Raw genomic sequence first — 23,408 nt, 5'->3', positions numbered from 1 at the left:
GTAAAATAATTGTTAATATTTATTTTATTGATATTTTCTTATAGAAAAAAGACAAAATTGCCGAGTGGGACAACCGATAATTACTGTGAGGACAACCCCCGCCTCCATATATAGCTGTTTACAACAATGTCTAACTTTAGCAGGTTACTGGGTCAGAGGTGTTTGTGATCTAAAAAGCGTCAGCCCTGTCAGGGGCCACAGCTGACCCCGACTGAGGGGGTCACTCGCTGCACTATATCCATCCAGGGGACAAGCTCCTCAAATGAATATCGGCTATTTAATTAAAAGGGAACTCCCGTGCATTGCAGAATGACTCTTCACTAACACAAAAGTGCATGTCATGATTTGGGAGCCACCCTTCCAAAAAGATGTTCAAATCCCTTTCTGTGTTTCTATCCACCTCATGCGATATCATATGTGCCAAATTTTTTAAACCGTATTTTCAGGTCAGCGTGTAGCGCTGTGGGAGAATCAGTTCCTGCTGCTCAGCTAGAAAGAGTCAGTGCATCATCAGTGGCTGGCAGATGGCAGAGACGTATTCCATTTGTCCCTGCTTTAAAAAATCTCAATTAAACTGTACTGTAAACCGTAACAACTTGATAGTCGTGTATGAAGCTAACCCGTACGCGAGAATTGCATGTGTCATTCATTCGGAGGACCCAATTGCTCTGACATGGTCTTCAGTGTCGGCACAGGTGTGACTTCGCGCTAACTTCGCGCTAACTCCTGGTAATGTCAGCGTACACATTAGTGGGCAAGAAAAGGCTCTGCTGACCTTTGCTTTCCCTGGAAGTGGCTGGAGTGGCTTGGATCTGATATCAGAATGGAGGGCACGAGTGCAAGACCATTAGAACCAGAGGCAGCAGGTTTGGTGGTGACAAGTCTATTCTGGGACTTGTGGAGGTCTGACTCATCAAAGCAGAAGTGGGCTCTTAACTAGGAATCTATTCGTCCCCAAAGTTTTATTACTACTTTACCTCCTTCAATCAATCAAATCATGTTTCCATTTGCAGCTGTCTGCTGTTAATAGACTGAATGAAATCGGACCGTATTAGCTCTATAGTGAGCGTTCCCTTCTGAGAATCTATTTCTAATCATTTATTATGCTGCTACCGCCACCCTCACACCTTCACACAGCTATTGTAACCACCAGGTCGCTGTAAAAAGCAGCAGCACCGTGTTCATAGCCAGGTTTGTCAGGCCCGGTGATACTGTATTCCTCTTGAAGCTGGGCATATTTCATATTTGGATGGCTGAAGGGGACTGGGCCTCAAGCCAGAATACGGGCCACTGTGGGAAGTTTGAAGTTCACTGAACACTTTGTGCATGAAATCACACTGATATGGGGCCAGGAGATCAAAGCACCATGCATGGTGATGCAGATTACTCCCCCCCCCCCCCCCCTCACGATTTTAACACTTACCAGTAGTTGACTGTCGTATGATTGGGGCTGATGTATTTGGTTATTGTCTGTTTGGATAAGGTCCTTATATTGTTTTGCATTGACCTCTATAACTGCCAGCTAGACATTCAGCAGTGTGCCACAAAAACCAAATGGGTTGAGCAATAAAATGCTTCAGGATCATTCTCATGTCACTTGTATATGCTTATTTAAGCCCAAACTTGCAGATTCACACACAGCCAGCTTGAACCAGCTGCCACCACCACCGCCACCGCCTCTGTTTCAATGTAAGGCAAACTGCAGCAAGTCAGTGATAAAACATTTGTTTCGTAATACAGACGAATGCCTGTCTTGTACCATGAACCTGAGTATACCTTTGTTCCTCTACTAAAAACTCCTCCAAGCCATTAATCTGAATCATTAACTTCACAAGCGCCACCACAGAAGATGGAAGCCCTGGAGGGATGTTTCAGAGCATACCTGCTGTAGGTGGAGTACGCACATGGCCTGAGTCCTGAGGCATCACCTACGAGTCTGACTAGATGGATGCTAAAGAAGTGTTGACTGACAGGAATTTTTTTCATGACACTATTAGTAGACACAAGTGTCACCACAGTACTGCCAAAAACAGTTTTTATCATGTTGATATTTAATAGTTGTCTGTGGTTCTATTCGCATAAGACGATAATTTTGCCCTCGGATCATTTTTTTATTTTCTTAATTGCTATCAAAAGCTTGACAATGTGCTGACTGGTTTGTTTCAGATCACAGTGTCTTTGCAAATCGCTCTGATTAATAGCTCTGATTAATGACAGTTCAGTCCAGCTGCCCAGGAGAACAGATTTACATCCCGCTGCTCCACTTCGGCCCAGCAAGCGGACATGTGGCTTACTCAGAACTGGCTCACTTCGTTTGACTGTTGCCATGGCAAACAAAGTGGAAACAGTTTTCAGCCAGTGTTTAGATGTGTAATATAGCGTGTGTGGTTTCAACCAACAGGCGGAATGCATCATTTCATCGCTGCCACACAATTTCGCAACTGGATCGCTGTGTTCCAGCACAGTACTGTGTACTTTTTCACTGGGATGAGTGAACATGTACTCCTCTGCTCTATCCAACAATGGTCACTTTTCCTTCCAGTTTGGCTTGGACAGTGACCGTGAGAGGACACTCACTGACACAGAGAGACGAACGGGAGACAGATGTACGGAAGAGAGAACTGATCTGGGGACAGAAATCTGATAGCATGTTCCTGGGAGCGCTGGAAAGGTTAGCTATAATGCGCAGCTCTTTATATAGTTGTGCAAGACAGAATCTCGGTTGCCAGCTAAGTCGAGGCATGAAGCCTGAATGTTAGCCGTCTGAAGCAGCAACACAACTTTAGGGTGCTTTACAGCCTGTTGCATCACTTTAATGAGCTGCAATGGGAAACACTTATTAGTCTATGTCATTTCCCTCACTTGGTGTTTTGGTGACCCTCCAACAAACAGACATGAATAGAATCTCTCTCTCTTGTTCTCTTTCTTTTCTTTCTCTCTCTCTCGCTCTCTCGCTCTCTCTCTCTCTCTCTCTCTCAAACTACTTGTGTGTCAGTTAAACTGTCATGGCAGTTTTCTCCCTATACCAAAATACTTTAATGGTTATTTATATGTTTTCTCTTAAAATGTCATCTTTTTCTTTCCACATTCAAAAGACTGTGTGACATGAGATCCCCAAACCACACCTTGTGCGTAGAGTAAAAGTTCCCTAGTGATACCTGATCGGGAAATGTGTAAAACTAGACGCCTTGCACATGATGAGCTACATAGATGAGCTACAGAGATGCTCAGGAATAGATGCATGCCAAGGGGATGACTGTCTTTTCTGTACACTAATCCCTGTTTAGAACAGCCCATTTACTGGGCGTGTGTGTGTGTGTGTGTGTGCGTGTGTGTGTGTGTGTGTGTGTGTGTGTGTGTGTGTGTGAGAGACACACCAAAGGGTGTTTATCTGCCGGTCGTATTGTGTGTTCGGAGGTGTGTGCTTTCGTGTGTGGTTGGGGCGTCTCCGTAGAAGTCACAGAGCTGCAGAACATGTGCTCAAACACACTTCATAGGTGTGTTGCTCCATTCGTTTAACTTTGTGCTTTCTTGATTTCAATCAATTTATTGCGTAGACTTTTATTATTCGCTTCCTACTACCTGCTGTACTATTTACTTTCGCGAGAATTTTTTTCCATGCCTGTTTTTTCCTAAGAAATAGAGAGAAAAGGTGGGAGGAGTCTGACTGAGAAGTGTGCCTCTCTCTCTCTCTCTCTCTCTCTCTCTCTCTCACACTCACACACCACGCTCCCGCTTCCATTCTGTCATTGCCATCTCGGCAGAACGGAGACTGTTCATTCCCAGCCACGCTGAATGTAAGGGGGGGGGGGAACAGCCCACGTTTGACTTTGTTTAAGTCCGATTTCACAGAGGAATATTCTTTTTTCTTCACGATATCCAAAGGATCGGCAAGAACGAGGAAAATAAAGTAAGATAAAAAGATTTCAAGGATTCCTTCTTCCACTTTTTTCTAATTGAATTGAGAAGCATGTGACAGCCGGTTTTGCCACTGGATTCTTTTAAACAACAGGGTGTGAGATCGTCTTATTTATGTTCCTTTCATGTTGTGATTTTCAGTTTTTCTTTGAGAGTCTACATTGACATAAAGCACAATGGTTGCTGGAATGCTGATGCCCCTGAGGGAACTGAGGGCCATCTACGAGGCCCTGTTTAAAGATGGTGTCATGGTGGCCAAGAAGGACAAGAGGCCTCAGACCAAGCACCCTGAGCTAGAAGGTGTGAGCAACCTACAAGTAATCCGCTCCATGGTGTCTCTTAAGTCTCGGGGCTACGTGAAGGAGACATTTGCCTGGAGACATTTCTACTGGTACCTGACCAATGAGGGCATTGTTTACCTCCGTGACTACCTCCACCTGCCCTCTGAGATTGTCCCTGCCTCCCTGCAGAGGATCAGGAAGCCAGCCGCCACCCTGGCCATTGGCCACCGGGCTGCACAGGTCCAATCTGTGGAAGGTCCTACATCTTATGTTCCCAAGCCAGGCCGCAGGGGCGAAGCAGAGAGCCTAGAGTCTCTGACTGAGCGCCAAGGCTACCGCCATCAGATGATGGGTCCCGGAGAAAAGGAGAGCTACTCTGATAGGACCCCCAGGTTTAGGGGCCGTCCGCTGGCTGCGGAACCAGTCAGGCCAAAAGCATCATGGGAAGTGGAGGACCAGTCTCAGCCTCTGTTTAGGAGGGGGAACAGCTTTAAAAGTGAGGCAGCGGTGATGGAGGAGAGCAAGGTAAGAAGAGTCTCTCGTCAGCATCCTGATGTGAGCAGTGAGAAGCCAGCAGCTACATCACAGGAGAGACGAGTGTCTGAAGTCCAAAAGGAGAAGGCACCAATGTCTTTCCAGATTCAGAGAGCAGATTTGAAACAGGATGTGCCGCGGACCACTCTGACATCAGTGTCCTCCAAGACAGCCCTACCATTAACTGTGGCTTCAGGTGCTGCAACATCAAAGATTACAGCTGAACCCTCTTCTCCTAAAACAAATAAAGAGAAGCTCAAGATTGCTGATGAAAAAGCTTCCAGGAAGCCTGGTTATGTTGCAACAAGCAATTCAGCTATCGCAACGCTTCCTGATTCAAAGATCAAAGAGGAGAAGACACAAAAGGTGATCGTGGATCCGATTACACCTTCAGAGGTCAAGGCTGCAGCTGAAATGGAAAATTATAAAGCAAAGCCCCAAACAGTTATTAAAATGCCGGCTGCTGAGGAAACCAACAATCTCCTTACTGCCACGGCTACTGCTGCCCCTGTCGTCACCAAACCTGCCACCAAAGATGTCAAGGAAGAGACAACAAAAAAGGGTGTTGATCCAGTTAAATCCGCAGAGGTCAAGGCTTCAGCTAAAACAGCAATTGATAACATCAAGGCCCAGACGGTTATCACCACGGCTTCTGCTCAAGAAACGTCCAAACTTCTTACTGACACTGACGGTGCTGCCCTTGTCGTCACAAAGCCTGCCAATAAGGATGCCAAGGGAGAAAAGACAAAAAAGGTGATTGTTGATCCAATTAAATCTGCAGAGGTTAAGCCTACAGCTAAAATTGCAACTGATAACATGAAGGCCCAGACAGTTATTACAATGGCTTCTCCTCAAGAAACTTCCAAACTCTTTAGTGACACTGACAGTGCTGCCCCTGTCGTCACAGAACCTGCAAATAAGGATGTCAAGGAAGAGACAACAAAAAAGGTGATTGTTGATCCAATTAAATCTGCAGAGGTGAAGCCTTCAGCTAAAATTGCAACTGATAACATTAAGGCCCAGACAGTTATTACGGTGTCTGCTACTCAGGAAACCTCCAACATCCTTGCTGCCACTGCCACTTCCACCCCTGTCATTACAACACTGGTCAATAAAAATTTCAATGAAGAGAAGACAAAACAAGTGACTATGGTTCCAGTAAGGTCTGCCGAGGTCAAGGCTGCAGCTCAAACAGCATCTTATGACACGAATGCCCAGACAGTTATTGCAGTGTCTGCTGCTCAGGAAACCTCCAAACCCCCTGCTGACAATGCCACTTCCACCCCTGTCATCACAAAACCTGTCAATGAAGAGAAGCCTAAAAGGGCAAAGATCAATGAGGAACCTGTTAAACTGGCAGAAGTGAAGACCCCAGTTGAATCCAAAATAGATCACGAGATGGCCAAGAAAACTGCAGAAGTTTCTGTTACTCAGGAGACCACCAAACCACCACCTGGCAGTATCACCAGGAAGTCAGTAAAGGAGATATCTAAAGTAAAAGTCACTCAGCAGCCCATTGATGTTGAAGTGACCACAGTGAATCTCTCAGCAAAGCCCAAAACTGATGAAGCTCCCCAGAAAACTACTAAAGTGACGGAGTCCTCAGTACTCGAAGTTAAAACTACCATTAGTACAACGACTCTCTCAGCACCTATGGCCGGTTCTGAAGACGCAAAACCCGTTAAGGGGAGAGCTACAGAAATGGAGATTATTACAAAACATGAGAGAACTGATGTAAAGGGGACTCCTCATGTCCAGAACGATGAAACAATAGTGCCAGAAGAGGTGCTTAAAGTCTCAGTACAGGGTGTCACATCCTCTCAACTCAGTCAAAATGTTGCCACCACGGAGGTGGTTAGGGAAACCAAACAAATGGTTGAGGGAAGCTCTAAATCAAAAAGGAAGAAAAAGAAATCTCCAGGTGAGAGTTCCAAGATTATCGATGCTGAGGAGCTGCCTGACTTTAAGTTGGAGAAGGAAAAACCCAGTGTTGACAAGACACCTGAGGAGGTGGCTGAAAATATCCTCCAACCCACACCACTGACTACCTCAGAGCCACTGAGCATGTGTACCAGCATAAAGACTGAGGGACCTGCAGAGAAATATACGGCTCAGGCTAAAATAGATAGGGATGGGGGGGAAATAAAGGAAGTGCCTAAACAAATTCCAGGGAAGCCATTAATGGAAGTCCCTAAACAAACTGAGGACCAGAGTATTTCTAAAGTAGCATCACTACCATTAGCTCAGATTTCAGCAGTGCCCCCAGTGGAGCTTCCTGACAATGCACTAGTAAAAGGGAAGGTTGAGGGAAGCAGTGTCAGCAAAATAACACGTGGACCATCATGCTCTGAGGACAAGTTGAAAGCTAAATTGCCCCACACAGAGTCAGTGAAATATGAGGGAATGACTGTGACTAAAGTGGAAACAGTGACTATGCAGAAAATAACTCAAGTGGAGCTCATACAAGCAAGTCCTAAACCTGAGGGCAAAAGCCCTGCAGCAGCGCCAGAATCCCAGAAACCCACAGACACTAAATCCCTTATAAATACAGGGAAAGCTGCAGAGGAATCTTCAAAGGGAAAAAAGAAAGGAAGAGGGAAAAAGCAGGCTCAGGCAACAGTATCAGACACCATAAACACAAAGCCTGTGCTTTTGCCTGAAGCAGAGGCCTGCCCATCTTCTAACATTACATCATTACCCAAGGCTACAGTTAAAGACGGCAATGTCACTGAGGTGACTGAACTGAACGTTTCTCCAAAGAAGACTCCCAAAAGACTGTGCAGCGAGGAAGCCAGGCAGGCAGCAGCTGTGCTCTGCGAGGCCCCGGCAGACAAAGGGGAGGTGGAGCCATCGGGGCTCTTCGCAGAAAGAATCAAGCGGGAGGTTCCGAAAGCAAAAACATCCTCCACTGCGAGGGAAGCGCCCGCAGCCGGAGAATCACCGTCAGCAGCACCAGCGGCGAGAGCAGAGGCAGCTGCAGCTCAGACACAGGCCAGCCCCCTCGGCAAGCAAGAGGAGCCTCCCAGAATTGCACAACATTCAGCCAGTCAGGCAGCAGAGCGCAGCACAGAGAAAGGGCTCTCTTTCGGTAAGGCCTCGAAGCAGGAGGAAGAGAAGAAGAGAGACTCGGTGGAGGACACACCCTCTGCCACTGACAAACCCGCTGCTGCCCAGCTTGACCAGCTTCCCCTAGGACACACCTGCAAGTCCGAAAACCCTGATACAGACGAAGCAGCCATGAGGAGGAAGATTGTAGTGGTTGAGGAGATAGTCGAGGTGCAACAGGTTATTAGTCCAGAGGGCACTGGGGAGCACTCGCCTCCTCCACCTGTGCAACAAGAGGATGAAGACGAGGAACTGGACATGGATGTTCTGGAAGAAATTGCCATCGAGCGGGCACTTTTGTCAGCTGTGCCGGGGTCCAGGGTGCAAGGAGCCTCACCTGAGGGAACCTGGGACCACTCACTGGATGAGCCAGAGGAGAAGACATGGCCACACTTCGTTGAAGGTTTGTTTGAATGCGTGCCAATTAACCAACTTCCTACCTTGCACGACTCTCGCTTTGCATGTGTAATTGCTCTCTCAGCTAGGATCTCACCTTTCTTTGAAGTGTGGGAGGTCTTAGGTTGGGTGTTTGATGAGGGCTTATCTGTTGCCCCGCCACATTATCATGTATTTAAAGCAGTTCATACTCCAAAGATCATAATTGTCTGTCTCTCACTTCTCTTCTAAAGTGTTATTTTGGGGTGATTTGAGTACAGTTCATGGCTTAAAGTTACACGCTACAGAGCCTCTACTTTTGCGATGTGGATGAGAGGCTTTCTCTCTTTAGGAGTGGTTTCAGTGAGCTGGTGAGAAGAGTCAGTTGAGATGTGTCTGGGATTTAATTATCCGTGTGTTAAAATAGATCAGTGACACACTGGCAGATTTCCCACTGGCATTATCACATAATCTCAGGTAAACGCTATACTTAAAAGCTGTTTATAAAGCTATACTTGTGCATTAAGTACTAAATGCATCGTACCTATAATTTACCACACCGTTTACATGCAGAGCATGTTGCAGTGACGATTATAATTATTTTTAACAAATGCCAAGAATCACACTTTTTTTGGGTGGGGAACTCTACACACGTAAAGACAGTACTCTCTGGAGCCATCTCGGAGTGTTTGCCAAATCACGCAGACCTGCAGTCATTCCAACAAGGTGGGGCTGTTTGCTGAGATTCAGCCGCTCGCCTGGTCCCTTCAGAGATAGTTGTGTGTGAGCTAAAGCCAGAGGCAGGGAGGTGTGGTGCTTTTTGGAGCATTTGTTCCCTTTCCTCCAGTAAGAATGTGTTCTTGGCACTCTTTTATGTTCTGTGGTTCTGTTTCTCTTGTGTATAGGAGATTGGCATTCCCCTTGCATACCATTATGCAATGGCATGCGCAGGATATGGGAGTTATGTAGACATTGTGATAACAGGAGTGTATGATGGCCTCCTTTTTTTGCTGGATCTGGAAAATAACAGTTCTACAACTCCCTGAAAACGATGCCATTCGATGCTGCGGTTGGTTCTGCTGAAGTGAAACTTATGAATCACGATGAAGCGTGTTCATGTGACTCTGGGGTTTGGATGATGGAAATAGTGATATGCGTGTTTTGTTGACTGTCATGTGCATATGGGTGTATAGCAGGGACTTCACAGGGGCGTTGTCTTTCGTGGGTGTGAGCAACGGGACAAAGAGTCAGGAAGTTGGAATAGCTTGCTCACAGCTCTCAGGGTGTGTTTGTTTGGTTGACAGCCGATCTGGATTCAATTAGCAGCCTGGACCCTCGATTCAATCTGTGGTACTCACCAGAGAAATAATTCCCTTCTGCACTTTGATAAAGATATATGTGTGACTCACATGCACAGAAAACAGCATATGCAACTAATCATAAACAGAACTTGAGTTAATTGCTTCAACATTTAAAAACAAAACAAACTAATAAATGAAACATTAAGAAAGATTTAAATTTTGCTTTTAATTATGGAGTCTGATAGACTATGGCGCTATCAGATGTTGACACAGACGGTGCCAGTCTATCAGATGACCACAGTGTTCGGTGACCCACTGCTGACATCTGCTGTCCATTACCAACCATTATCATCTGTCACATAGACCAAATGCTGCAGCTGTAATCAGTTTTGATAATGCTCCAAGTTATGCATATTTCACATCACGTAGTGGACAGGCCTTGTTTTCTGTTTGGTTATCAAGCTTTGCATTATCCAGCTTTTTGCACTGTTGCCAAAGCAGTTTCCTTCTAATCTGACCTCAGATATGCTGTTAGACAGGACAGTGGTTATCACAGGTACAATGTTTAGTGCTGTAAAGAGTGCGGTATTCTTGGTATGTTAGCTAATCAAATCGCTGTCAGCAGACACAGTTACACCCTTAGACATAGTTTCAGTCTAGCATGTCTGCTTGTGTCTTGCTACAATCTGTCTTTCATTGCATCAGTGATGTGGAAACCAGGGAAAGGGAAAGGATTTGAAAAAGTCTTGCGCAACCAAATAATTTAGCTTTCTAGAGAGAGAGAGCTCCTTGAACTGGTTTTGATTTGAAGGGAACGCTTTGACATCACGTGCGGCACTTTTGATTTCTTGAATGGAGGGCGCTGTACGTGCTTTGTATGAAGTGGACACACATGAGAAGGCTGTTTAAACTCTGCCCACACATGGCACCGGGGGCAATTAGACTAAATCACATCCCAGACATGGCACTGAGGTCCTCAATGTTGCTTTTTTTTATTTTTCTTCCACCTCTGAAATCATGCCCGATGCATACTTGTGTGAGTGGTGAAATGAAAACTGCAGCTTCGTGCCTTTCATTATGGCGGCACGTCATTTTGATTTTATGACTCACCCGAACCGTTCTCTGATCTGAGAGATTGAGTTATGAGCCTGACCTTTTTGAGTTAGAAAAAAATAAAAATAAAGAATTGGGAACATAATTAATGTTCAATCTCATGCTCTCTATCAATAGCCTTTGTTGTGAGCTGGCAGCTTAAGAGTCTGCTGCCTCTTTTTGCTGTTGCCCACCAGCGATGTTTTGCTCAAAACAAAGTAAATGACCGTAGCTGCCCTATCTTTTACTGCTGACTCAGCCTGCGAAATCGCTTAATATGCTATTGCACCCACAAGTGTCAGAGCATATCGGCCTCCCTTTCATGAAACTGAGACAGACGCACACCAAGAAAACATTTTGAGATGTTGTTGATACATTCAGAATGAAACTTGAGCAGGCGGCTGTAATACTCCATAGCTGCTGCATCACTCCGGTTGAATCAGGATTGCAATAGAAAACGGGAATCAGTTGTCAATAACTTTGTGATGTTGATTGCGATAACATGTGGAATATATTGAGGGTTTGGTCAAGATGGTTATGATGTTAGTCATTTCCCAGAGCACATGTTTGGCCGTATTACAGGGGCTGACTGACTCAACTTCAGTTTAGTGAGTGAGTTGGTGGAATAGCTGTAGTTCAGTATTCTGTAAGGGCTTTTTAAGCCTTTATGTCAATTTTGTGTTTTGACCATTGCTTCATGCGGTATTTTCTCAGGAGACCCCACCACCTGTTTAGTCAAGATGGTGTTGACAAAAAAATGACGCTCCAGCAGTATACGGGTGTAGATTGAGACAAGAGGTGTATTCCCCTCTGGACGCACGCTTCGAATAGCTTTCGACCATGTGTCTCAACATGAATGACGCGAGTGTGAGGCTCAGTTAAAGGTTCAGGAGTTTGTGGAGGCATGTGGATTCCCTGCGATCCTCCGTAAAGCCCCCCCGCGTGGTTTCTCAGTATAGCTGCCTCACACATGAGAGGAGACAATCCCACCTCTACTCTCCAGACACTGGGTGGAATTGCTTTTAGCATTACAGGGAAATGGAACTAATTGTCAAAACAATGGGACACTGGGAGCTAAACGCTCTTCAATCTGTCCAGCACTAAACTCTGTGTGTGGCTGTTGATAATTATTCCATCAGTCATAGACTCAGTTTTTATTTTTAACTTCGTCGCCATTTCTGTCAAGCGTTACTGCCGGTGCCTTTTTCCCTTAATGACACTTAATATATCCAGTCAACTCATCTATTTACAGTTTAAATGTCAGACGTTTGCGTAAACACTCTTGTTATCAATCATCGTGAGAGGCCTCACCAAACGGTAGAAGTGCAAAAATCTGCACCAAAGTTATCAAAAGTTAGGAAATCACAAATGGGGATATGACTATATTACGTTACATCCCATGTCATATGTAGTTTTATCGTCGAGAATATAATGTCCGAATGATGCATCGAGCATATGCTGAGAATATTTTGAGAGCTGTGACTTAATTTCACAGATCAGCCTGCGGTCGTCATCCTCCTCAAAGAGAAACCGGGAGGGAGGGAGGGAGGCTTGTGTTTGTGGAGTTTGTCTCTAGGGGGTGAGTGCAGCCAAGTGTCCCGCCAGAGCACTTCCATCAGTTTCTAACTGTGACACTGTGTGATCATCTGGCTTTGATGGGTATTTATAACCCTCAGCCCCCCCCCCCCCCTGCCCCCTCCCCTGGCCACGGGAGAGCAGGCTGACGGATCCAAGCAGCAGGCACAGCCTGTCAAAATTCAACACAACGGAGAACCGAGGCGGTTCAGAGCGAACAAACAGGAGCGTCTCCTGTCCTCTTCATTCCCCCTCTGTAAAGCTCTCCTTTTCGTCACCCTCGTACTCCTCTTCCTCCCTCTACCGCCTCTTAGATGAAGATCATACCTGGTAGGTCCACAGAGTGGGGTTGCTGTGGCGTGTCTGTCTGTGTCTAACTGCGTGTTGTCCGTCTGTGCCGCTGACCGTCGGGGAATTGTTGATTTTGGCGAACGCCCCGTGTGAAGTCTTGTTGTGTTGTCGTTAGGTGGGACCGCTGGACCACCACAGACGCACACTTGTAACGAAGAGAAACCTTCAGCACAGATTCTATTCCAAATGTAAACATGTCTACAACGTGACTGACTTGAATCATGAGCTTGGCTGGCTTCTGTATTGTCATTTATTTGATGGTATGCAGATAGTGGGTGAGGGCAGGGGTCGAGGAGAGAAATGTCCCCCTCCTTTTCCGCTTACTCTCTTCAGGAGCTGTCTCTCCTGTCAATCATGACATCTGATGGGCGTCAACACGCTGGGGTGACTCACACAGACTATATTTTATTCATTTTCTGAGAGAGGGCTGTTTTAAATGTGTAGTTATTCTTACCTGTTTACCGTCACTGCACTGAACACAGTCATCACTTGATGCTTCAAGATATTCAACGGAGATTCCTTTGATGGGTGTTGTAGTAATCACAACGTCCTTGTAGGTGGACCTGTCATTGCTCAAATGGGTTTCACCCTATTCTCCAGAAACTGGTGATCTGCCAAGAATGCAGATGACGAGCCAATCTGGCGCGATGACCTGAAGTAGCTGTTGCAAGATTGAGTGACTCACAGAGGTGCATCTGATAAACAACACAGATTAACCATTGTTATTTTTCTTCATGCTTGATTGACACAGAAATGAGCTTAAACCATTCGAAATAGATATTTATGACATGGATTAACAGCAAAAACGTGGATCCAGAAAACAAGTGCATTTGCTCTTTTACACTGTGCTTAGGAAAAGAAACCACACATTTCGTAATGTGATAAGTTGCTCTGACTCTACAGAACGCATCTGTCAGGCAAGTGTTCAAAAAACAGCTGAACAAATCAGGAGAAGCAGACCAGACCCTCAGTAATAGCCGCAGGCTGGAGACGCAGGAATGCGTCCTTTTTTTATTTTTTATTTTTAATGTCCCCGCCACACCCTCACCGATCCACTCCCCCTCTCCTCCCTCCCAGTAAAGGCCCACCTGTCGCCACAGTCCGGGCTCATCTCCTGAACCCCTCTTACTTATCTCTATTTATCCAAACAAATGCCTTCAAGCCCCCCAGGACCCACTCTCCCCGCCCTGGTGGTTTTGGGGCACTTAGTCACCCTGATTTTTGCATATTTGTCATTTTGCCTGTGTCTTATTTGTTATATTTACGCTTGTTTCTTTATTATTATTGTTTTTTTGATCTGTACAGGTCATATTTCTGACACTGAGAGGTCACACACATCTCCACCTGTGGGATGTTTACCTCGTGCATTAGTCACGTTCGCGTGCAACCTTGAGACCTGGCCGCCGTTGCACACTGCGACCGGTCGGAGGTGCCACCAGGCCTTTCCATGCCAGTTTCGCAAAGTGGCTGCTCTTACTCGCAGCGGCCAAGAGATTAGCCCCCATTAGGCTCAGACAACGTTGGAGGCCTTCTCTGTTTGGCTCTTGTCACAGTTGCCCTCAACACTGATGGCCTGACATGTCTCAGTGCATTGATACAAACCAGTCCAGACTACGTGGAGCTGAACTTGGCCCATTTTCTCACGTAGATGAGTGCTTGTGTAACAACTACTTGCTGGGTCCCTCCCAAACCTGTCTAGTCAAGTTTGATTACGGATCAAAGGGGTGGGGTGTGTGTGTGTGTGTGTGTGTGTGTGTGTGTGTGTGTGTGTGTGTGTATTCTGGCTGGTGGGTGTCCTCTAGTTTCTTCAGATTTTGAATTGCTTTCTCTTAGCACTTGTTTAGTACACAATCCCCAACCTGGCTGCCAGCATTTGAACTGACAGACAGCCGTATAAATCAATCCATAAATCTGCTCCCCACAGACCGTAGATAAAAAGTAAGCTGTCTGATCCTGCGATTTTGCATTAATCTTTGATTGCAACATTTTGATGCGTTACTCACAAGTTACTCAATCACTTACCTTGAGTTTTGAGCCATGCTAGCGTTGTGGCTCTGCTTCCGCCTTGCTTTTGACTGAAATATCTCAACAACTGTTGGGGGCCATTGCCATGGAATTTTGTACAGACATTCATGGTCCCCAGAGGATGAATCCTACTGACTTTAGTGATTCCTCGAGCTGTGAGGTCACAATTTAAATTTGTCCAACCCTGCTAAAATAATGACACTTTCATCAGACTTAGCTGTGTGTAAGCCAGCACATTGAAGTAAGATGCTGAATGTGCTTGACAATATACTTGCAAAACCTCGGAACGTCAGCGTCGTCACTGAGACCATTTATCTCCGGACACACGCATCAAAAGAGCAGGGGTGTCACCCAAGCATTGGTATCGTATGTAGTGTGAGATAGCTGTAATTCAAAGGAAGGTGACTGTGGTGAGGGACTAAGTATGAGGAAACTGGGCTGACCGCGCTGAAAAGATACAAATGAAGTATACATTGTGCCACTTGACGTTTTGCACACACATTTTTCCTAAAGGGATATTGTTTCCATGACCCTGACATTACCCTGCTATCCACTAATGTTTTATCGTCTGAGATACTGAAGACTTAATGCAGCTGCTGTCCCTGGTAATCTGTGCTCTTGGGGCTTTCTGGTCTTAGCTGCCCCCTTTTCCCTGGCATCCATTCCGCACGATGACAGACTCTGTCCTGTAGTTAGCCGCGCAGCTCGAGCTATCGCATGTTACAGCGGTGAGAGCAGCTTCGGCTTCTAGTCAGATGTGCCGCACTGTGCTGTGGGCGCAGAAGTGAGAACACGGATCTGAACATGCCCCACCGACCATGTTGGAATGAGGTCAGCTGAAAGGTTGGACTGTAAATACTCTGTCACACACAAGGTGCGTCACTCGGCCTTCTCTCGCTGAACTTTGACCTTTCTGCCGTGTTTGTTTTCCCTTCCTCGGGCGACTCCAGGGGGATATACCAAAGCAGATTTTCGCAATCCATCTCTCTCAGCTGACAGTTGAGAATGTGTCAAGTTATTTTTTTTTACAATGCTGGTAAAAGGTAACATCCTGTTAGACATGCTAAGGCCACATATGCCATTTAATCACACAAACTGCCAAACAAATGCTTTAAGAGATGAATGTAAGGCACGCACACAGAGCTGTATGGGCTGTGGTGGTTGAGCTCTGGCTCTAGCGTTGGCCTGGTTTATGGAAAAGTCAGCATTCTTCCTGGAAACAACCACGACTAGCTACTTTACTGTACACCAGTGTGTGTGTGTGTGTGTGTGTGTGTGTGTGTGTGTGTTCGTTTCTTTTTCCAGCCCTCATGAGTACATAAAACAGCCTGGATGGCCTACACCACCGTGACTGCTGCATATCAACCAGTGGGCATGAGTCATAAGATAAACAGTGAACTTGTGCCTCATAGGAACCCAAAAGGGGCTGTGGATACATTTCGTATGTCCTCTGGGAATAGTAAACAAACCCAGATGAGACAGAAAGACACATAGGGCACATGCATTCATTATTCATGAGCAGCACTGGGGCCGTGGATACACATCCGGTCCTGTGCTGGGAGTTTATTTAGACCTCTTGTGACCTCCATCAGGGATTTGACCGATACTCCTTGGGGCATAAAGTGCAGTGACATCAATAGTTTACTTAAAGATGTCACTTTCTAGCTACAGTCTTTGTATGCAGTTATAGTGATTCATGAAGGACAGAAAACACAATTTCTGAGTCAAATAACCAAAGTGTGATTGCAGGTACTTTGACTTTTCTTCAGACGGTGCCTGAATTAAGTGCCCCTTTCTGTTCTGTTCAGTTAGTGCCGTCACAAAACCAAAATTCTGACCTCGGTAAGATACAAAACCTTGACGCACTTATCTGGATTTATAGTTTGAACATTTTGGAAAATGAGCTGATTCCTTCTCTTGCTGAGAGTTGGAAGAGATAATATTGATCAATTTGAAGCTACAACGAGTTAGCTTGTTAGCATGAAGACTGGAAGTACGGTGAAGCAGCTAGCTCGGCTCTCTCCAAAGGAAATATAGATCTTGGCCGGACACAGTGTTTTTCTTGAGTGTCGTCACCATGAGGTTGCAATCAGCCGAGACTCTGCAGACAGAGTAACTGTGCCTGGCCTGTTTTAAATCTCCTTTTCTTTTGCCTTATGTTTTGATGCTTTTAATGGTTTTATGTGAAGCACTTTGAATTACCTGGTTGTTGAAATGTGCAATACAAATAAACTTGCCTTGCCTTGCCTTGGCCAAGAGATAATCCTGCACATGTCCAGGCTAGCTGTTTCCCTCGGTCTTCATGCTAAGCTAAGCTAACCGGCTGCTGGCAGTATATCTTCATATTGAACGATACATAAGGAGTGTGGTGTCAATCTTCTAGCTCTCAGCTAGAAAGCAAATAAGCGTGTTTCCTAAAACGTCAAATATTCCTTTCATACTTTCCTTGAGTTTTGAAGCTTAAAGGACAAGAAGTGCCTCGCACCAGTTTGTCAACTAGGTTTGATGAACTGATATGACGATATCAAAGATTTATTTATGATTTATAGCCATCCCTTTAGAATATTATGGCCAATATTGCATTACTAATCTCTTTTGTTTGCCATATATTCGGCTCATATCTCAGATTTCAATTTCCAAATTGCAGCTCTGTCCATTCTGAGGTTGCAAGGCTATGATGTCGCCTCAATTAAATTCCAGACACGATTAACACAACCTTGAAAGTCTTGAATTTGGCATTCTTGAATCCAGTTACATTGCATATCGCACTGAAAACGTGTTATCGACAACAGATTCTTCAGGTCAACAGGAAGATGTTTGCTGTAAAAAGACTACAAGGAGGCCTTCCTAAAAATGCTGCCTCTGCGAGTGACTGTGGTCATAGTGTGAGGAGATCAGAGAGCATCCCGTGTGGTCCTGGGTCAGAGGTCAGCATCCTGTAGATCACAGCACATTCAGGTCACTTTCCCTTTCAAATGTGACCTAAGAAGAGCTCAGCTGTGCCCCGTCGTAAATTGTCACATGCTAAAGTTGACTTGGCATAACACAGTCAGCGTTTGTTGTTTGTGTTTTTATTGTATTCAAACATATCATTCCTTATGAAAGTTCTGCAGCTGAGAGAGTGTTTTTGGATTGATTCTAGAAAGCCCAGAGGAGAGAAACTATTAATAATAATATCACTAAAGAATTGTCACTGTTGCTCCAGGGCTCAAACCTGGCATCAAACCTGCCAACTCACATACGACAACACACCCTTAGGATTTTAAATCACTGCCCTTTTTACTGCCAATGTATCTAAAAATACACCAGCTGGCACACTGTGTTTGGAACACAGATCTTGCGTTGGGCCCCTAATGGCCACATTATGGGATCATGTGCGAGGGCCCTATATCTGCATGAGATGGGCTCATATGGGGAAAGCAGATATTTGTACAGTAAGATGTGTTGTGCAGGTGAGTGGAGAGACCTGACGTGCATTATTGACTGGATAGGTAGGGAAGGAGGGAGTTTGTTGTTGTGTTTTCATTGTGGTGAAACTACATGGTTGTTACTGCCAGAGAGACTGAACAGAGTTAAACGTTTTAGGTGAATCTACTTTATTGTATTCAAGTATTTCAATTATATTTTGCTAAAAAGTGTATTGTTCCCATAGTTTTTACATTTTGTAATGCTACTCCCAATAATAATAATTTTTATTATAATACACTAGTCATATTGTTTTATAAAATAGAAATTAATGAATGGCTTAGATGGACAGAGAGGGTGTCCATTTGTGTGTGTGTGTTGTTTGTTGCGTTACCTTGGATGTCATCGTTGAACGTGCAGTACTTGTTGCGCTACTTGCTCAGCAGCTGGAAAACCTTCATATTTGCGAAGTACTCAAATTGAGTCCGACAGTCTGTTCTATACCTGAATAAAATAAAGGATATCGGAGATAATGGGTTGTTGACAGGAGATATGCTATTTAATATACTTTTGTACACTCTCTCTCTCTCTCTCACTCACTCACTCACTCACTCACTCACTCACTCACTCACTCACTCACTCACTCACTCACTCACACACAAATAGAGAGAAGCCTCTGCTTTCCATTTATTTCAGTCCTGAGGGGGGCGCTCTCTCACACTATACTACCAGTTATAAAAATGTGTTGAATCACTTTTCTGAACAGCTGTATCAAAAATCATATCAAATCATATATAGAGGAATATTTTGTTTCCTTAGGAGTTCAGATGAAAATCAAAACCACAGGACTACTCTCCTTGGAGTGTTTTGTAATACAATGAGGCGCTGAGAGATTTGCCTGTTGGCTGCTGCAATAAATCCGACAGTGAATTGAAGCTGTATCTCACGCAATACATATGTTACGACCATCAACAAGCACACCTTGGGCCCACATGTGTTATGATAAGGGGGAGGCGACATAACTATGGGAGCTGTCTGCTGTGAGGTGTGGTAACATGTCTGAAGATAATAAAATTAAGTTTTATAATGCCAAAGAAATTCAGTCATTTTATTGGCTCATGTCGTAAATGAGTAACTAAGATAGATATGAAGTGGTCGTTATGGTCGGCATTATCTTTATTAACTCGATAAAAATCAGCATGACCACCAGGATAGCGTCAGCTTTTATCTAAGAAATATTATATAGGCCGGAAATATCTATAGCATGAGAACAATGCGTTTATCTTCTGCATAACCAACATGTCTAATTATGACTAATCATGATAACATAAACTATCTTTCTTACCATCTATATTTCACAATTATATTATACGACTATAGAGAGTGACAGGACATCAGTGTGTAAGTAATTAATTACTTTATCAGAAAATCCTTTTGTTTTGTTGTTGTGTAACATGATTATGAAAAAACAGCTCTTCTGAAGAAGGTTTTGCATCAAGGGGGTGGTTTAAGTTGATATAGTATTTGGTAATTCATCTTATTCCTACTTTTCTGTACATTTTTTCCCTATATATTTAACCCCAGTAAAAAAAAAAGCATTTTGATGTCATATATCCATAACAAGCTTGCAATGTTATTGGGAGAAAACGATTTGTTTCCCTTCTATTCATTATCCTTTTAAATAGTTGTCGCTCTTCTCATCTCCCCCTAGTCCATAGCCTCATAGTTGCAGAATCTACTGGGGAAGAGTTTGGGCGTGGTTGTGCTCCGGCTCCATCTAGTGGTGAGAACAATGTCTCGCCTTCTGCCAGTGGGGGAGAGAGCAGCGTATTGGCTGGAAGATGGCGTTTTCCTTTCCCCATCAAATGGGTCAGTTATGGGAGACTCCTGTGTCTAAAAATACAGCTATGAGTAAGAGTCAGTCACAGCTCCCACTGCACATGCTTCTGTATGTTTATAGCTGTTCTCATAGAAACATGCGAAACTTCCCCTTTTTTCCCCCCACATCTGCAACGGTAAGATGGCATATGGAAATACCGCACGTCATAATGATGGATTCATCAAACACATGAGAAAAGGGGAACCTACAATATTCAGCTTTCAGTTTATTAAAGGCTCTGATATTCCGTAGAGCTTCTTATAACAAATACAACATTTAACTGAGTAGTTTTTGATGTACTTTTAGTAATTCCTCTCTCTTTTTAACATGAGTGTTTAAGTTGTGAAATCTAACATTTCTATAGAAAAAAGAAAATGTTGCTGCTACTTTATCACAGATGAATGGATTCACTGTGTTCGGTTTTCAGGTGAAACATTTAATTGATTAATTGAGTAGTCAATTTACAGAAAATTTAATCGGCAACTATTTTGTGATTTCCTTAATTCTCATTTTCCAAGCAAAAGTGCCAAACGTTGCCTTGTTTCAGCTTCTATTAGGAGGTGCTTATTATATATATGAAAGTGAGATGATCAACTTTCGGTTTGGGGATCCCACTTTGTTTGGAATAGGAGAAGAAGAGCGGTGATAGATAGGCTATAGCTGAACAGCAGTATGCAAACAGGATAGGACAAAGACGGCATGTATATTTAGTGTTTTTATTGAGGTCAAATATTCCCCAATGGAGTGAAGTAAACAAGGCAAGGAAAGTTGGTGGTCATAACCCACAGTCATGGATATTTCAAATGTATTTATCATCTCTGAAAATGCTGCTCTGACTCAAAACACCACCAATACTGCTGTAAATATTTACATTTAGGCACTTTATTTAGTCAATTTATAAGAAATAAATATTACAAATTGTTCTTTAACTCAGAGAAAAAAGAAACATAAATACTCATTTTTAATTACATTTGACTCATTTTGGCAAATTAATAATAAGTTGCTTCCTTCATGTCTTATTTGACATCTACATGTTCAGCCAGGTGGCAGCATCTTAACTGTGTTGCTCTCGCCTGCAGAGGGAGACACATGCAGCTTTAAACGTTGTCCTCTGAGCCACTGGAACTGCACCCACCTCAGCTATTCACCCCCATCAGCCTGTTGCAATTGATTTCTCCAATTTAAACATTAGCAACTGTCACAATCCCAGATGTTGCTCTTTCCACAGAGGCTTCCAAAGGTCAGCGCTGAGCTATTTTAAAACTCAGCTGTGGAGGCGGAGCCAGAGGCCTGTTAAGTGGGTTTGCAGCTTCATCGTTAGATCTATTCCCAACAACATAATCTAGAGTCTGCTGACGGGCTGGAGATCCTTGTGGATAATAACTGGACATCGCATCACGGCACAATGGCTCATTCGTTTTGCTCGACTGAGAAACAGGCCACCTATGACGGTGTATTATCAGGGAGTCTGTGTTTTGCTTTTAGATTTTTTTGGTTTTCAATAGAATCAATTAATTCATGCAACATTATTAAAAAAGGCCTTTCAAATGTTTTAAATTCAATGCGCCACATGCTGGCTTTGCATTCACAGCGTAGCAGAAATCTGATCCGGCGTGCACTGTGATTCAGGTGGTAGCTATCTCCTCCTCCTCCTCCTCCTCCTCCTCCTCCTCCTCCTTCTAAACAACTGAGGTGATAATCCAGGGTGTGTTTAGGCTGCTCCTAGTTTTATGAACATTCCTTTCCCTGCGGGGTGTGGTGATATCGCAGTAAATAAACCTTCACCTGAATTGACCATGAGTGACTGAGACATTAAAGGGAGGGATAGAAAAAAAAGAAGAGAGGTAGAGCAAATCCTTTCTGCGGCTTCATCCATCCTCTACGATGGAAGGTGATGTCCATCCTCCCTCTGTGTAAACCCTTAAAGTTGCTCTGCGGTTCAGCGCTTTCAAAAGCCATAATGACATATTCTTAGAATTCTTTTGTCCTGTAATGTGTTGGCTTGGTTTGGGAATGGAGTCCCCAGTGCTTAAATACAGGTCGTTCAAGGCTGCAAACTCAGCCCTGTGTTTGTAAAGTAAGTACAGTATGCCTCTAATACTGACCAACAACATCGTGTTGTTTTGTGTAGGTTGATTCAAACCGATTGATGCTAAAGGATAGAGTTAAAGCTAAGTGATATTAGCGCGCCGGATCCATCGTCTCTTTTTCTACTGTACTGCTGCGGTAATAGCGATAAACAAGTCGTATCAAAGGCACGCCTGAGTGATTAGAAATGTAATTGTCACAGATGCATGTGAGATTACCTTTATACAGGATCACAAAAACAAAAATGGTTTATGGGGACTGTGGTTTTCAGGACCACAAGGACCGGTTTGGGAACCAACACATGACGTTGGTGGTAAGATTTGTTCATGGTAATTGTACCAAACTATTTTCACAATGGTACAGTATCTTGTTTGTTTAGCCTCCAGCCACGCCAGCAGCTCTGATAGGCGGCATTCATGCACGGTGGTTCTTTGAGCTAAATGCTAACGTCTGCAAGCTAACATGCTCACAAAGATGATGCTAACATGCTGATGTTTAGGAGGTGTGATGCAGGGTATCCCACGCTTAGCATCTTAGCTTAGCATTTGTTAGTCAACACAAATTAGAGCTCCGGCTGATGGGAGTTATGAGTTTTGCAGGTATTAAACCAAAGTATTCGACAAATAGAAATGTTGACCTGATGGCGACTGAAGATCACCAAAGTGGTTTACCGACTGAGCAACCAACATTTCCATCTCTAGCCTCTTACATGGCTAACAAAAATGGCTACTAACAGAAATCTGTAGACTGGGAAAATAAGACTTAAAAGCAATGCTAGAAGTCCCAATTTACCCAAACCTCCTCTAAAAATACCCTGCTAGCATGTAAATAGATAGTAAGTATCCGTGTGGGAAGAAGGAAACACTAGTTCCCTGTCACTTCCATCAATGAAAATAAAATGTATCAAACTATCCTGTCGCTCTCTCCGCTCGTACATAAAAAGCCCAAAACTGTTCCATCTGGTTTTAATGAAGCCAGACGAGGCAGCAGTGTAATAAGCATGTTGAGACCTTAATGATATGCCTCCTTTTCGGTGGAAAGATCTCATGACTAAGATGTTCCACACGTTCTTTCGTTCTCGCCTGTTCCCTCTCGGGTCTCCCACTAGTGTTGCCCGCGAGGTTGAGAGCGCTCTAGTAGGTGTCGGTGCGTGTTTCACTGCCAGAACGCCACAGAGTTCTCCGTTACCGTCTACTGTTGCTTCTGCGTCTCAGATAACCGGGACAACAGTTATTATTCTGTTCAATTTTAATTCCATTCCATTCTATTCCACACTGTATATCGTACATGAGAAACTTTATAGACCTTTCGCTGTTCTCATTCCTTAAGGTGTTACATGCTCCAACTATTTCATTCAAATTACAGCATGTATAGTGTCAGGCTGCGATGTTAAATGAAAGTTCAACAATAAATTCTGTGTTCGGCATGTTTCATTTCCTTTAATTTCCTTCCCACATACCACTCCTTAATTCCTGAGCT

At 44.1% G+C, this 23,408-nt stretch overlaps 1 protein-coding gene across 10 annotated transcripts in view; it reads left to right on the top strand.

Annotated features, from left to right (window-relative positions):
* The window catches only part of plecb (plectin b), a 101,484-nt gene that overhangs the window by 39,271 nt on the left and 38,805 nt on the right, over window positions 1-23,408 (top strand). For 5 of the 10 annotated variants that reach the window (XM_079274930.1, XM_079274928.1, XM_079274929.1 and 2 more), the window contains exons 1-2: window positions 3,764-3,910; window positions 4,060-8,241. The exons of 2 other annotated variants lie outside the window; for them this stretch is intronic. In XM_079274930.1, coding sequence (XP_079131056.1) covers window positions 4,095-8,241 — 4,147 coding nt within the window. In that variant the 5' untranslated portion in view covers window positions 3,764-3,910; window positions 4,060-4,094. Of the gene's footprint in view, window positions 1-3,763; window positions 3,911-4,033; window positions 8,242-12,405; window positions 12,512-23,408 lie in introns of those variants that run through there. 3 more of the 10 variants (XM_079274931.1, XM_079274926.1, XM_079274925.1) reach the window with 3 other exon arrangements.

This window comes from Melanostigma gelatinosum, assembly GCF_949748355.1.
Source record: "Melanostigma gelatinosum genome assembly, chromosome: 9".
Taxonomy (NCBI): domain Eukaryota; kingdom Metazoa; phylum Chordata; class Actinopteri; order Perciformes; family Zoarcidae; genus Melanostigma; species Melanostigma gelatinosum.
The sequence above is the reverse complement of the archived record's forward strand: the minus strand, read 5'-3'. Positions and strand labels throughout refer to the sequence as shown.